The sequence below is a fragment of the Scyliorhinus torazame genome, chromosome 27 (genome assembly GCF_047496885.1).
Source record: "Scyliorhinus torazame isolate Kashiwa2021f chromosome 27, sScyTor2.1, whole genome shotgun sequence".
Taxonomy (NCBI): domain Eukaryota; kingdom Metazoa; phylum Chordata; class Chondrichthyes; order Carcharhiniformes; family Scyliorhinidae; genus Scyliorhinus; species Scyliorhinus torazame.
Window position 1 is genome coordinate 1861256 of NC_092733.1, and position 15570 is coordinate 1876825.

The 15570-nt window shown below is 49.9% G+C and overlaps 1 protein-coding gene across 3 annotated transcripts in view; it reads right to left on the bottom strand.

Annotated features, from left to right (window-relative positions):
• Window positions 1-15570, bottom strand: part of LOC140403122 (uncharacterized) — a 164501-nt gene that overhangs the window by 21687 nt on the left and 127244 nt on the right. For all 3 annotated transcript variants that reach the window (XM_072490766.1, XM_072490765.1, XM_072490764.1), the window contains 2 exons: window positions 14168-14335; window positions 4912-4993 (listed from right to left, as the gene is read on the bottom strand). In XM_072490766.1, coding sequence (XP_072346867.1) covers window positions 4912-4993; window positions 14168-14335 — 250 coding nt within the window. The remainder of the gene's footprint in view (window positions 1-4911; window positions 4994-14167; window positions 14336-15570) is intronic.

A 15570-nucleotide genomic window follows, 5' to 3' on the forward strand; every position in this document is an offset into this window, starting at 1 on the left:
ATCCTCAAGTTTTTCAAAATGCCCAACACATCTTCCTTCCTAACAAGTATTTCCTCGAGCTTACCAATCTGTTTCACACTGTCCTCTCCAACAATATCGCCCCTCTCATTTGTAAATACAGAAGAAAAGTACTCGTTCAAGACCTCTCCTATCTCTTCAGACTCAATACACAATCTCCCGCTACTGTCCTTGATCGGACCTACCCTCGCTCTAGTCATTCTCATATTTCTCACATATGTGTAAAAGGCCTTGGGGTTTTCTTTGATCCTACCCGCCAAAGATTGTTCATGCCCTCTCTTAGCTCTCCTAATCCCTTTCTTCAGTTCCCTCCTGGCTATCTTGTATCCCTCCAATGCCCTGTCTGAACCTTGTTTCCTCAGCCTTACATAAGTCACCTTTTTCCTCTTAACAAGACATTCAACCTCTCTTGTCAACCATGGTTCCCTCACTCGACCATCTCTTCCCTGCCTGACAGGGACATACATATCAAGGACACGTAGCACCTGTTCCTTGAACAAGTTCCACATTTCACTTGTGTCCTTCCCTGCCAGCCTATGTTCCCAACTTATGCACTTCAATTCTTGTCTGACAACATCGTATTTACCCTTCCCCCAATTGTAAACCTTGCCCTGTTGCACGTACCTATCCCTCTCCATTACTAAAGTGAAAGTCACAGAATTGTAGTCACTATCTCCAAAATGCTCCCCCACTAACAAATCTATCACTTGCCCTGGTTCATTACCCAGTACTAAATCCAATATTGCCCCTCCTCTGGTTGGACAATCTACATACTGTGTTAGAAAAGCTTCCTGGACACACTGCACAAACACCACCCCATCCAAACTATTTGATCTAAAGAGTTTCCACTCAATATTTGGGAAGTTAAAGTCGCCCATGACTACCACCCTATGACTTCTGCACCTTTCCAAAATCTGTTTCCCAATCTGTTCCTCCACATCTCTGCTACTATTGGGGGGCCTATAGAAAACTCCTAACAAGGTGACTGCTCCTTTCCTATTTCTGACTTCAACCCATACTACCTCAATAGGGTGATACTCCTCGAACTGCCTTTCTGCAGCTGTTATACTATCTCTAATTAATAATGCCACCCCCCCACCTCTTTTACCACCCTCCCTAATCTTATTGAAACATCTATAACCAGGGACCTCCAACAACCATTTCTGCCCCTCTTCTATCCAAGTTTCCGTGATGGCCACCACATCGTAGTCCCAAGTACCGATCCATGCCTTAAGTTCACCCACCTTATTCCTGATGCTTCTTGCGTTGAAGTATACACACTTCAACCCATCTCCGTGCCTGCAAATACTCTCCTTTGTCAGTGTTCCCTTCCCCACTGCCTCATTACATGCTTTGGCGTCCTGAATATCGGCTACCTTAGTTGCTGGACTACAAATCCGGTTCCCATTCCCCTGCCAAATTAGTTTAAACCCTCCCGAAGAGTACTAGCAAACCTCCCTCCCAGGATATTGGTGCCCCTCTGGTTCAGATGCAACCCGTCCTGCTTGTACAGGTCCCACCTTCCCCAGAATGCGCTCCAATTATCCAAATACCTGAAGCCCTCCCTCCTACACCATTCCTGCAGCCACGTGTTCAACTGCACTCTCTCCCTATTCCTAGCCTCGCTATCACGTGGCACCGGCAACAAACCAGAGATGACAACTCTGTCTGTCCTGACTTTCAACTTCCAGCCTAACTCCCTAAACTTGTTTATTACCTCCACACCCCTTTTCCTACCTATGTCGTTGGTACCAATGTGCACCACGACTTCTGGCTGCTCCCCCTCCCCCTTAAGGATCCTGAAGACACGATCCGAGACATCCCTGGCCCTGGCACCCGGGAGGCAACATACCTTCCGGGAGTCTCGCTCGCGACCACAGAATCTCCTATCTATTCCCCTAACCATTGAATCTCCTACAACTATTGCTTTTCTATTCTCCCCCCTTCCCTTCTGAGCCCCAGAGCCAGACACAGTGCCAGAGACCTGGCCGCTAGGGCCTTCCCCCGGTAGGTCATCCCCCCCAACAGCATCCAAAACGGTATACTTGTTTTGAAGGGGAACGGCCACGAGGGATCCCTGCACTGTCTGCCTGTTTGTTTTTTTCCCCCTGACTGTAACCCAGCTATTCTTGTCCTGTACCTTGGGTGTGGTTACCTCCCTGTAACTCTTCTCAATCACCCCCTCTGCCTCCCGGATGATCCGAAGTTCATCCAGCTTCAGCTCCAGTTCCCTAACACGGTCTTTGAGGAGCTGAAGTTGGGTGCACTTCCCGCAGGTATAGTCAGTGGGGACACCGGTGGTATCCCTCACCACCCACATCCTACAGGAGGAGCATGTAACTGGCCTAGCCTCCATCCCCTCTTACCTTAAAGAATATAGCTGCTGTGTGGACTAACTAGATCTCCGCCCTCCGACTCTGCTCCCAGTCAGCTACACTTCCTGTAAACACCTGGCTCTCTTTGCACTCTTTGCGGAAATGTCGGAAACAAAATGAAAGGAGCACCTTACTCCCTCCTCACCTAACTCCCTCGGTCACCAAACTCTCACTATCGCACTCAAAAAGCACCAAATTCAGCACTCCCTCGGTCACCAAACTCTCACTATCGCACTCAAAAAGCACCAAATTCAAAACTCAGCCCTCGTTTTAGTCTCTGCTCCAGGGCCTCTTTTCTCGTCGTTCCACCGCTGATCTCGGCCATATATCGTAAGGGGAGACCTTACTGCACCTTCCCACACGGGATTAATTCAAAAAAAGCTCCGTTGGGGCTCCTCCGGAGAGCCCAAAAGTCCGTTGTCGCGGGAGCTGCCGAAACGTGCGGCTTAGCTCCGCATCGCCGCAACCGGACGAGGACTGGTATTATTCAAGGATGAGCTAGAAGAACTGCTGGAGTCCTGATCAACATTCCTCCCCCAACCAACACCACCAAGAACAGATAAACTGCTTATTCACCTCACTATCTCCTTTGAGATAATGGGAGTGATTTAAAGATAAAGTTTCAAAGTGTGGTAGCGAGCAGGAACTGCAGTAAGCTTCCCGAGGCCCGGCCATCACCGCTATAAAATGTTAATTGGTCCACTTCACGAGGCCCCATGAACTTCACGCCGCAAATGACTGTCCTGCCGGCTGATGTCCCGGGACCGCGCTCGCCAGCCCCCTGCTAATAAGCACATAAACCGCTCCTGTACAGCCAACCCCACACAGCTGGCAGCTATGCCACTGATTCTGAGGGTGGTGTCAGCGACACTCTAGCTGACGGGAGGGCAGAGACTACGGGCACAGGAGAAAGCGCCGGCTGTGAGTGGCACCGAGGCCAACACTGCTAGGGTGGTGACCCAAGTGGAGAGCTCGGTGTACAACGTCAGCAGCATGAGTGGAGGTGTCCAAGGCGAGGCTCAGTCAGTGCCGGCCATGGCTGGGTGCATCAACAGCATGTCCCAGTTGCTGGGGGACATTACCCAGTACCAGGTGGACCTTGATGAGGCACTGCGGTGCATGTCCCAATCTCAGTTGTGCATTGCCAAGGCACTGCGGGGCATCTCCCAATCACAGAGGAGCATCGCTAAGGATGTCAACATTGTGCTGCAGACATTGGGGAGCTGCCAGGGCTGACAAGGCTGGTCAGATGACGTTGGGGCAGCTGGGGCTTGATCCAGCTGTCCCTGGGAGAGGGGGAAGGGTGAGGGATGGGGAGGGAGGAGGGGAAGGTCGGGGGAAGGCTGAGTAATGGGGGGGAAGGAGGGTGGGGAGGCGGTGGAATGAAGGATGAGGCCATGTCCTATGTGAAACAGGCGAGTATGAGGGCCTCCCTGGCTCTACGGTTGGGATGTTAGGCAATAACTGCCACATGCTACATGGCATGCCTACCCGCAGGGATCCACTTGGGATGTGTGAAGTGCTCACTTAACTATTACTGGCAATTCCCAATTAGCAATAGCATTAAGCCGTGCAAACAGAGATCTCTGCGGTCAGTGAGAGTTGTGGGTCGTTCGTGGGGCTGGCAGCCTGGGGCTTCCCCTAGAATGGGAACACTCAAGGGGGTTGGCATGGCATTCTCGCAGGCGTTGGGGCACCCATCTCCCTCCACCCCACCCCCACAACCAACGAGGCCATGGGTGGCCATGTCCCCCCCCCCCCCCCCGATGGTGGGCCACCCGACTGCGATTGGCCCCTGGGGGGTCCCGAGCACACCCCATCCCCGGGCTCATTCTTGGGAGTGAAGATGACTTCCCACCTCCTCGGGTCCCTGCAGCAGCCATTCCACCACCTCCACATTTTTATAAAGGTGTACTAATCGGTGCCCGCGTGACCACTTGCCGGGAGGTGGTGAGATCATGGGAGGCCGTTTGGTAGGGGGTTGCTCCCGTTAATTGTATGGAGATTGGGTTTAAATGGTGATTATTGGTTTCTCGCCACACCATGGCGGGTTCCTGATTTCGCCAATGGGAGCGGGCCGGTTAGATCTCAAACCAATCGGCGCCCGGCGCGATTATTGTTTTTGGCCTCTCCGGTGATCTAACGGTCTTGTCGCGCTCTCGCTTAAGCGCAACACGGCAATTAAATTACTCCCGATGTGTGTATTATGATGAGACAGGCCTATATAATACCTGTTGCACCTCAGAGTAATTTCATTGTATGTGAGACACTCTGAGGCATTCTGAGAGGTCTGAGATTAATGCAAGGTGCTCTCTAATGTACAAATGACGTGGTCGGGGTATCACAGCAGAGTTCTGAAACCGTCAGTCATTTTCTCTCTCAATCAGGTACAGTAACATTTTCCCATTTCTGTTAGGGCTGTAGCAATGTTTGCAACTTATAAATCAGACATTTCCAAAAGCTATCCCAACTTAACGTGATGATTTGAGTGTGTACAATGTGCCTGCGTCATACTTACGGTTTCTTTACATTCTTTTTCGGATGAAGAAAGCAGGCCAATATCAGTATTATAATAAAACACACGATAACAGCTAAAATAACTGGAAAGAAAGGGAGCAGAAATTAAAACTGACATATATAGCATCTGGTTGGCGCACAAACACGTTAGTTTGCAACTTCATACCTGAATACTTAATACACTCCCAAAGAGGTAATGTACGATTCACTAAAAGTACTTTATATTCTCTACAAGTGCTATGATCCATGATGTAACAAGACTGATCTCCTTATTCTGATATCATAGAATTTACAGTGCAAGAGGAGGCCATTCAGCCTATCGAGTCTGCACCGGCCCTTGGAAAGAGCACCCTACTTAAGACCACACTTCAATCCTATCCTCATAACCCAGTAAAAGAAAAATACAGCAAAATGTTGGAAATTTGAAATTACAACAGGAAGTGCTGGAAAAACTCAGCAGCTATGGCAGCATCCTTGGAGAGTAAAACAGGATTTAACATTTCAAGTCAAAGAAGAGTTCCAAAGAGTCATATTCAACTCAAAACGTTGGGGGAGATTCTCCAGCCGTGTACGCTGCCGAAAATCAGGTGAAATAAACTGTAGTTATAAATGCACTTTATGTGAATGGATTGCGCATGCTATTACAAATCTCTCTCTACTCTATGGGGTCATTCTCCACTCGCATTGTGCCTGGTATACATCCCGTTATTCCTGGAGAACCCGAAACGAGGTTCGTGCCAGGCATCAAACAGAGAGCGAGGCTCCCGGCTTGTGGTGCTGGACACGATCTGGTTCATGTGCCACTGGGCACCTGGTTGCCCTGGTAGTGCCAGTCTGGCATATTGGGCAGTGCCACCTGGGTGCCAGCCTGGCAGTGCCATCTGGCATTTTTCTGTGCGTGTGCAATTGGGCCAGAGTTGCCCCTTAGTGTCCAAAAAAGGTTAGGTGGTGTGACTGGATTCCGGGGATAGGGTGGAGGTGTGGGCTTAAGTAGGGTGATCCTTCCAAGGGCTGGTGCAGACTTGATGGGCCAAATGGCCTCCTTCTGCACTGTAAATTCTATGTTCCATAACATTCAAGGCTATGGGCCAAGTGCTGGCAAATGGGATTAGGTGGGCAGGTCCGGTGTTTTTTACGTGTCGCTGCAGACTCGATGGGCCGAAAGGACTCTTCTGCACTGTATTATTCTGTGATTCTGTGATACAGCTTTGTGAAAAAGAATATTAATCGGAAGCGTTTCACTCCTTTCCCATTAACAGCAGATGAGAATATTCCTGTATGTTCTCTATTTAAAGGAGACAAACTCTTCCACTTTCAACAGGATCCAGTTTCATCTCACTGCGGAAGGAAAAAGGAGCGTTGGAAAGTTTCAAATCTCCACTTTAACTATCCATCAGCAATCCAGGGGTTAGAATCATTGCATGTTAAAATTGCAAAGTGCCTGTTCTTAACACTACTTCTTTACCAGCTTTTAGGAGTAACTTCAAATTCATGCTGCAGCATGGGGAAATGAACGCTATGAATTTATAGGAGAGTGTGATTGTTAATTCTCCCCTCGCCAGCGCGGAGCAGAGAGCCACTGCGCATGCACGGACCCCGCGGCGCCCAGTTGACGCCGGGATCAGCAGCTGGAACGGCGTGTGTCGCTCCAGTGCTGTGCTGGCCCCCTGTAGGGGCCAGAATTGTTGATCCTGAGGCCACGTTGACGCCGCCGGGAAACGCGACGGTGTTTAGGACGGCGTCAACACTTAGCCTCAGGATCAGAGAATCCCGCCCAGGATTTTTCTTTCACGCTGAAGATTGTGAGAACATGAAGTTCCTTTCAGAAATGCAGATAGAGACTGGAATGTTGTCAATAGTATTGTACAAAGGAGGAATATGAAGGGACATAGGAGAAAGACCGAAGACAAGATGTGGAGATGAAATGATTTAGGAACGGGCTAAAGTCTCAGCCATTGGAATAGAAGGTCTCAGAGCAATCTGTAGTTTGTGCTGATTTCAGCCAGGCCAATGTTAGGGGAGCGAGAACTGTCTGTAAAATCCCTGTGGTTGGGAGCTGGGAATGACACCGCAAGCACGTCACCGATTTCACAGCCCCATCAACCCCACCCCGACCTGCTAACCCATCCCCGGAGGGCCATCAAATCCAGCCCAGGGTGTTGCACTGACCGTACAGACCAGCAAGGCTCAATCCGTGGTTGGTGCTGAGTTTGCTAATCTCAGACTGGGCACCAATTGTGGAGCAGAGAACGAGAATGGCAAAGGTTTCCAGACAACTTTCTATCTTCAGCATCTTCTGATTTGGCAGTTTTTTTTCTGCCTGTTTATAGCCACAAAAACTTTTGTTCTCAGTGTCATAGCTGGCACGAGCTTAACAACTGGAGCGGTCAACTCTAATTCAATTTTTCGGTCTTTCTCCTGCGTCCCTTCATATTCCTCCTTTACAAATAATTGTACAATTCTATTGACAACATTCCAGTCTCTACCTGGGTTTCTGAAAGGAATTTCATGTTTAGAATGACAGAATCATAGAATTAACAGTGCAGTAGGAGGCCATTCGGCCCATCAAGTCCGCACCGGACCCTGGAAAGAGCACCCCACTTAAGCCCACACCTATACCCACAACCCAGCAACATCACCCAACCCCTTTGGACACTAAGGGAAATTTATCATGGCCCATCCACCTAACCTGCACATCTTTGGACTGTGGGAGGGAAACCGGAGCACCCGGAGGAAACCCACGCACACACGGGGAGAACGTGCAGACTCCGCACAGACAGTGACCCAGGCCAGGAATCGAACCTGGGACCCTGGCGCTGTGATGCAACTGTGCTAACCACCGTGCCACCGTGTTGCCCACAATCTTCAGATTGTGAAAGAAAAATCTTACTTCCCCTCTGGCCTGCTAATCTTACATTTGTGTCACAGTGAGTCTTAACCTATACCCTCTCATTCCAGGTATGATTCCATTGAATCCGTGTTTATCCTTTCCACGGCTCTAAATCCTCCCTAACACGGGATTCCCAGCTCTAAATCCTCCCTAACACGGGATTCCCAGCTCTAAATCCTCCCTAACACGGGATTCCCAGCTCTAAATCCTCCCTAACACGGGATTCCCAGCTCTAAATCCTCCCTAACACGGGATTCCCAGCTCTAAATCCTCCCTAACACGGGATTCCAAGCTCTAAATCCTCCGGGGATTTCCGGAACTGCGAGCAGCAGGCCAAATGCAGGCTGATGAATGTTTGGAGCAAGTTCAGAATTATGTCCTTGGGTATAAAACTCAGAATTCCACTTGCCTTTTGGACTTACTCCATCAGTTCCTCCTCATCTGTCAAAGACGTTATGTTGGATTTACCCATGGGTGCAATGTCAGCATGGTGATACAGTCAGTAATCCTCCACAGAAAGGTCTCCACCCCCTGAGTTATTTCCATACGGAGGGTGGTGGGGAGTCTCTGTTGGGGAGTTGGGCTAGAATGGGGGTTGAAATCTGCAGCAACAGACCTCGGGGATTGGCTGTAATGGGAGGTAGCACAGTGGTTAGCTTCACAGCGCCAGGGTCCCAGGTTCGATTCCCCGCTGAGTCACTGTCTTTGCGGAGTCTGCACGTTCTCCCCGTGTCTGCGTGGGTTTCCTCCGGGTGCTCCAGTTTCCTCCCACAAGTCCCGAAAGGCGAGCTGTCAGGTGAATTGGACATTCTGAATTCTCCCTCCGTGTACCCGAACAGGTTCCGGAATTTGGCGACTAGGGGCTTTTCACAGTAACTTCATTGCAGTGTTACTGTAAGCCGACTTGTTGTCATAATACACACCAGTATATCATGGTGCAGACACACACACTGATGGACACACAGCAAGACCAATCAACACACACAACACCGCAGCCAATCACCAGTTAGAGCACACTCACTATAAAGACAGAGGGCATCAGTTTTCCAGCTCATTCGGGATGCAGCCTCTCAGAAGGACAGAGCTTACAGCTTACAACACAGATCTTCACCATGTGCTGAGTGCATAGACTGGTTAGGACAGGCATAGGTCTTTAGTTTAATCTAACATTGTGTTAACCCACAGTATGTTCAACAGTTTCTAGCTTAATAAAATAGTGTTGTACCATTACTAGTGTTGGTAGCCTGTCTATGTTACTGCTAAGGTAAACGCAGTCTGCACAGATCCAGAGTACTCAACACAACATGATACCAGGAGTTGAGGGACGTCAGAACTTCTTAGACCTACCTGCAAGTGATCTGCCTTCCACCAGCATACAGCCATCCTGCAAAATGGACAGCGTCCGCCCGCCGCCGCCGCTCCGCATTACCGGTAACCCAGGGGCCAACTGGAAGATATTCAAACAACGCTTCCAGCTCTACCTTGAAGCCACAGACCGGGAAGCTGCCTCAGGCACCTGGAAGATCACTCTCTTCCTATCCACGGCCGGGGACCATGCCATCCACATTTTCAATTCTCTCACCTTTGCTGATGGTGAAGATAAATCAAAATTCAAGACGGTCCTCCTTAAGTTTGACAGTCACTGCGACATCGAGGTGAATGAAAGTTTTGAGCGCTATGTATTCCAACAGCGTTTGCAGGGTAAGGATTAACCTTTCGAGTCCTTCCTCAGCCACCTCCGCATCCTTGCGCAGTCCTGTAATTACGGGTCCACCTCCGACTCCATGATACGCAACCAGATCGTTTTCGGTGTTCAGTCGGACCCCCTACGCCAGCAGCTCCTCAAGGTAAAGCAGCTCACCCTAGCGATTGCCATCGAGACCTGCGTGCTACATGAACACGCCACTATTCCCACATCCAAGCGGCTGAAACGGCGCAGCAAGGTCCCCACGAGGCAGAACGGGTCCAAGCAATCGAGCAACTCCAGGGCCTCAGCCTGGATGAGGGCGGCCTTTTGCCGCGCTTTTCGCGGACTCCCGCACTTGTGTGCACCGAATGAGGGGGCGGCGACGTCAACGAACGTACTACGCAGGCACGCACCACGCAGGCACGCACCACGTACAGCCGCGCCGTGCATGCGCAGTGGCGCAGCGAGCGTACTGACGCAACAACGTGCGGCAATTGTGGCTCCGCCCATTTAAAACGGCAATGTCCTGCCAAATCCCGACGATGCCTGCAATGTGGCAAACTTGGCCACTATGCTGCTTTATGCAGATCAGCTCAGCCTGCCAACTCTCGTCGCTCCAGCCAGCCTCGCAGGAATGTCCGGGCCATTCAACCCACGGTCACCGAGCCCGATTCGGACCTGCTACCCGATATTGACACCGAGGACCCGAAGGCGCCTTTTCCAGTCGGTATCATTACAAAAAACAGGGTGTCCCCGAAGCAAAGAATCCAGCCTCTACCGGTATACAGCATCGATCCGGACGATGAGTGGTGTGCCACCCTTACGGTCAACCGGTCCTAAATTCCGCCCGGACACCGGTGCCTCCGCCCATCTCATTGCGCGATTTGACCTCCAAAGCCTTTGTGTCAAACCAGCCATCCTGCCATCAGCCTGCCAGCTATTAGATTATAATGGCAATGCCATTGCTGCCGGCGGCTCGTGCCAACTTGAAGTGACGCACAGGTCACGCAAAGCCATCCTTCCCTTCGAAATCGTGGGCTCCTCGAAAGCCTCCCTGCTTGGCGGGCAGGCATGCAAGCTGTTGAACCCAGTTCAGAGAGTTCACTCTCTCTCTCCTGCTGACGCGTCTGGACACTGACTTCAGGCGCAGCTCGACGCCATTATCAACCAGTACCACGACGTCTTCGAGGGCATGGCCATGCTCCTGTACACCTACGGGAATTTATTAAAACCGAATGCCACGCCTGTGGTGCACGCACCTCGCAGGGTCCCAGCACCCCTTAAGGACCGCCTCAAGCAGCAGCTGCAGGACCTCCAGGACCAAGGAGTGATTTCCAAAGTCACGGAACCGACCGACTGGGTCAGTTCTATGGTATGTGTAAAAAAGCCTTCCGGCGAATTGAGACTTTGCATTGATCCCAAGGATCTCAATCACAATATTATAAGACAGCACTATCCAATTCCCAAGCGCGAAGAGCTCACATGTGAGATGGCTCGGGCCAAGCTCTTTACCAAAGGCGACACCTCAAAAGGATTCTGGCAAATCCAGCTCGATGAATCCAGCAGGAAACTGCACGTTTAACACCCCCTTTGGAAGATATTGTTACAACAGGATGCCGTTTGGCATCATCTCTGCATCAGAAGTGTTCCATAGCATTATGGAACAAATGATGGAAGGTATTGAAGGTGTTTGCATCTATGTCGATGACATAACCATCTGGTCCACCACCCCGCAGGAGCATGTTAGTCGCCTCCAGCGCGTATTCAGACGTATACATGAGCATGGCCTCTGCCTCAACAGGGCCAAATGCTCTTTTGGTCAGACAGAAATTAAGTTCCTCGGGGACCACATCTCCCAATTGGGTGTGCAGCCGGATGCGGACAAGGTAGCTGCCATCACAGCTATGAAAACACCAGAGGACAAGAAGGCGGGCCTCCAATTTCTGGGCATGGTCAATTTTCTAGGGAAATTCATCCCTAACCTCGCCTCTCATACCACGGCTCTCAGGAACCTGGTCAGGAAGACGACAGACTTCCAATGGCTCCCCGCCCGCGAGCGCGAATGGAGGGAACTCAAGGCAAAACTGACCACGGCCCCGGTCTTAGCCTTCTTTGATCCAGCAAAGGAGACCAAAATTTTGACCGATGGCAGTCAATCCGGCATTGGGGCAGTGCTCCTTCAACGTGATGAGGCCTCATCATGGGCCCCCGTTGCATATGCGTCGCGTGCGATGACCCCCATGGAGTAGCGCTACGCACAGATGGTAAAGGAGTGCCTGGACCTTCTGACCAGTGTTGTTAAATTTTACAATTCTGTCTACGGACTTCCTCAATTCACTGTTGAGACCGACCATCGCCCGCTGGTCAATATAATACAGAAAGACTTGAACGACATGACGCCTCGCCTCCAGCGTATTCTTCTCAAACACCGGCGATACGACTTCCAGCTGGTATACACCCCAGGCAAGGACCTCATCATTGCTGACGCTCTCTCCAGGTCAGTCAACACTCCATGTGACCCAGCGGGATTTGTCTGCCAGGTTGACGCCCATGTGGCATTTGCGGCCTCCAATCTACCTGCCTCGGATGAACGCCTCGTCCAAATTCGCCGCGAGACGGCGGCTGACCCCTTGCTACAACGTGTCATGCACCACCTAACAGACGGGTGGCTCAAGGGCCAATGCCCTCAATTCTATAATGTCAGAGATGATCTGGCGGTAGTAGACGGAGTTCTTCTAAAACCGGACCGCATTGTCACTCCGCATAGCATGCGCCAGCTTGTCCTGGAACAACTACACGAGGGCCACCTTGGCGTGGAAAAGTGCCGCCGACGGGCCCGAGAGGCAGTGTACTGGCCCGGCATTAATGGGGACATAACCAACACAGTGCTCAACTGCCCCACTTGTCAGCGCTTCCAGCCGGCCCAACCACGTGAGACCCTGCAGCCTCGAGTTGGTCACGTCACCATGGACCAAGGTGGGCATCGACCTGTTCCACGCGCTGGGTAGAGACTATGTCCTGATCGTGGACTACTTTTCGAATTACCCGGAGGTGATACGGTTTCACGGCCTCACCTCATCGGCAGTCATTCGTGCATGTAAAGAAACCTTTGCTCGACACGGCATCCCACTCACGGTTATGTCGGACAACGGCCCCTGCTTCGCCAGCCAAGAATGGTCCAACTTTGCCAGGCGGTACAATTTTGCCCATGTGATGTCCAATCCCTTGTACCCCCAATCCAAAGGCAAAGCGGAGAAAGGAGTACATATCGTCAAACGGCTCCTATGCAAGGCGTTCGATGCTGGGTCAGATTTCTACCTTGTCTTGCTGGCCTATCGCTCCACCCCACTGTCCACTGGCCTGTTGCCAGCCCAATTACTCATGAATCGCACCCTGAGGACGATGGTGCGGTCCATCCATGTCCCAGACCTCGACCACGTTCCGGTCCTTCACTGGATGCAGCTGTCTCGTGCACAGCACAAGGCGGCTCATGACTCCCGTGCAGCTGATCTCCCTGCTCTGGCTCCAGATGACAACGTCCGCGTCCATCTTCCGGATGGTGGCTGGTCTGCAACCGCTGTTGTCCTTTGGCAGTTGGCCCCCTGCTCGTTCCTGGTTCGTCTACCGGATGGCTCTATTCTGCGGCGCAATCGACCCACCCTTTGTCGTGTTCCACACTCGCCACGTGATCCTCCAGTGTCGCCTCGCCCTCCTGCTGACCCTGCCACGGACTATGCAGAGCTCCCTGTCACTCTGCCTCCCCCTGAACTAAATTTATGAACTTTTTGAATTTATGGACTCTCTGAATTGTTTCGTTGCTTTGTTTGATCGTTTCCCTGGTTTATATATAGTGTTGATCTTGTTACTGCTTCTCTGCACCAGGCACCTTCCCATGTAAATGGCTTAGTTCTCATGTACATAGTCCTGTAAATATGTCTTCGCACCCCACACGTAGTTAGGAACATTATCACCACACATTATTTATTGCCACAAACATACATTTTTTTAATAAAAGGGGGGATGTCATAATATACACCAGTATATCATGGTGCAGACACACACACTGATGGACACGCAGCAAGACCAATCAACACACACAACACCGCAGACAATCACCAGTTAGAGCACACTCACTATAAAGACAGAGGGCATCAGTTTTTCCCCTCATTCAGGATGCAGCCTCTCAGAAGGACAGAGCTTCCAGCTTACAACACAGATCTTCACCATGTGCTGAGTGCATAGACTGGTTAGGACAGGCAAAGGTCTTTAGTTTAATCTAACATCGTGTTAACCCACAGTGAAAGTATGTTCAACAGTTTCTAGCTTAATAAAATAGTGTTGTACTATTACAAGTGTTGGTAGCCTGTCTATGTTACTGCTAAGGTAAAGGCAGTCTCCACAGATCCAGAGTACCCAACACATCACTTGTGTCAATAATAAAGATTATTATTAATAAAAAAAGAGGGAGGCACGGAATTGCCTGCAAAATTGTTTCATTTGCTTGTTGCGCTGATTCAGTCACATTGGAGCCCCTGCCTTACTTGATACTGAGGAACAACATCCAAATGGAAATTAAACTTTAGGACCTTTCTGTGCTGTAACAATCAGCTATTTTTTTTAATAAACATACTGAGCATTGGTGGAGCTGTCTGGGGTTTTCCCGGCCATCTCACTACTCACTGATAACAATCATTCTGAAGCGTTTTTGCCCGATTATCCAATAATTATTGTGTTCAATGATAGGCCCACGTTGGTGCTCATGTTTATGTTCTTCTTCATGCTTGTGTTCGTGTTGATGACCAGCGTTATGGTGTTTATTAGCCTGCTTGAACCTTTCATCTTCTAAGTCTGCAAAAAAAAGGGAAAAGTTGTTTGAACGATTAAACATGAATAGTGGACTATAACAACATGAAGCCCGTATCTGAATATGGATAGAAAGCAAAAAATCTGCTGGTGGTTGAAATCTGAATACAAAATGCTGAAATCAGTGAGTGGGTAAGGCAGCACGTGAGCAAAGAGAGAGATGGACATCTATTCTCTCCACAGATGCTGCCTGACCTGTTCTGTATTCCAGCATTTGTGCTTTTCCTTCTGGGTATGTGAATATGTGTGCGTGTTTCAGTGCTTGAACTTTGCGTACACTTGAGACTGGTACCTCTGACCTACACTGAGAAAAGTCAAGAACTGGAAAAAATATACATATAATTTTGAATTTGGGAACCATTTGATAAAATGTAACAATGCTTTAAATATGAAACAAATCTTTTTTATATAAGGAATGTCCTGTTCCATGACATAACTGGTCATTTTGCAAGCATTCTGCATATAATATTGGGAACTGACTTGGAGCAAATAACAGTGGCTTCCCCCTCACAATCTCTGCACACAGAAATACACACACACACAGAATACATACACACACTCAGACACCACAGAAATACACACACAGAATACATACACAGAAACACGCAGACACCACAGAAACACACACACACAGACACCACAGAAATACACACACAGAATACATACACAGAAACACACACACACACACAGACACACCACAGAAACACACACACCACAGAACAAACACACACACAGAAATGAAACGAAAATGAAAATCGCTTATTGTCACAAGTAGGCCTCAAACGAAATTACTGGGAAAAGCCCCTGGTCGCCACATTCCGGCACCTGTTCAGGAAGTCTGGGATGGGAATTGAATCGTGCTTCGGGCCTGCCTTGATCTGCTTTAAAAGCCAGCGATTTAGCCCCTAGTCGCAGACACGGGGAGAACGTGCAGACTCCACACAGCCAGTGACCCAATGTGGGAATCGCACCCGGGTTGCCAATGTGGGAAACACACACACACAGAACAAACACATACACAGAAACACGCACATACACAGGACATACACATACACAGAAACACACACACACAGAACACAGGCGCACAGAGCATAAATGGAACACACACACAGAAATACAGACACACACAAGGGCAGACACACAGGCCAAACACAGAGAGATACACAGGTAATGTAGTTTCATATTCTTTCAGCCATATCACATCGTGGCCGGAATTTCCC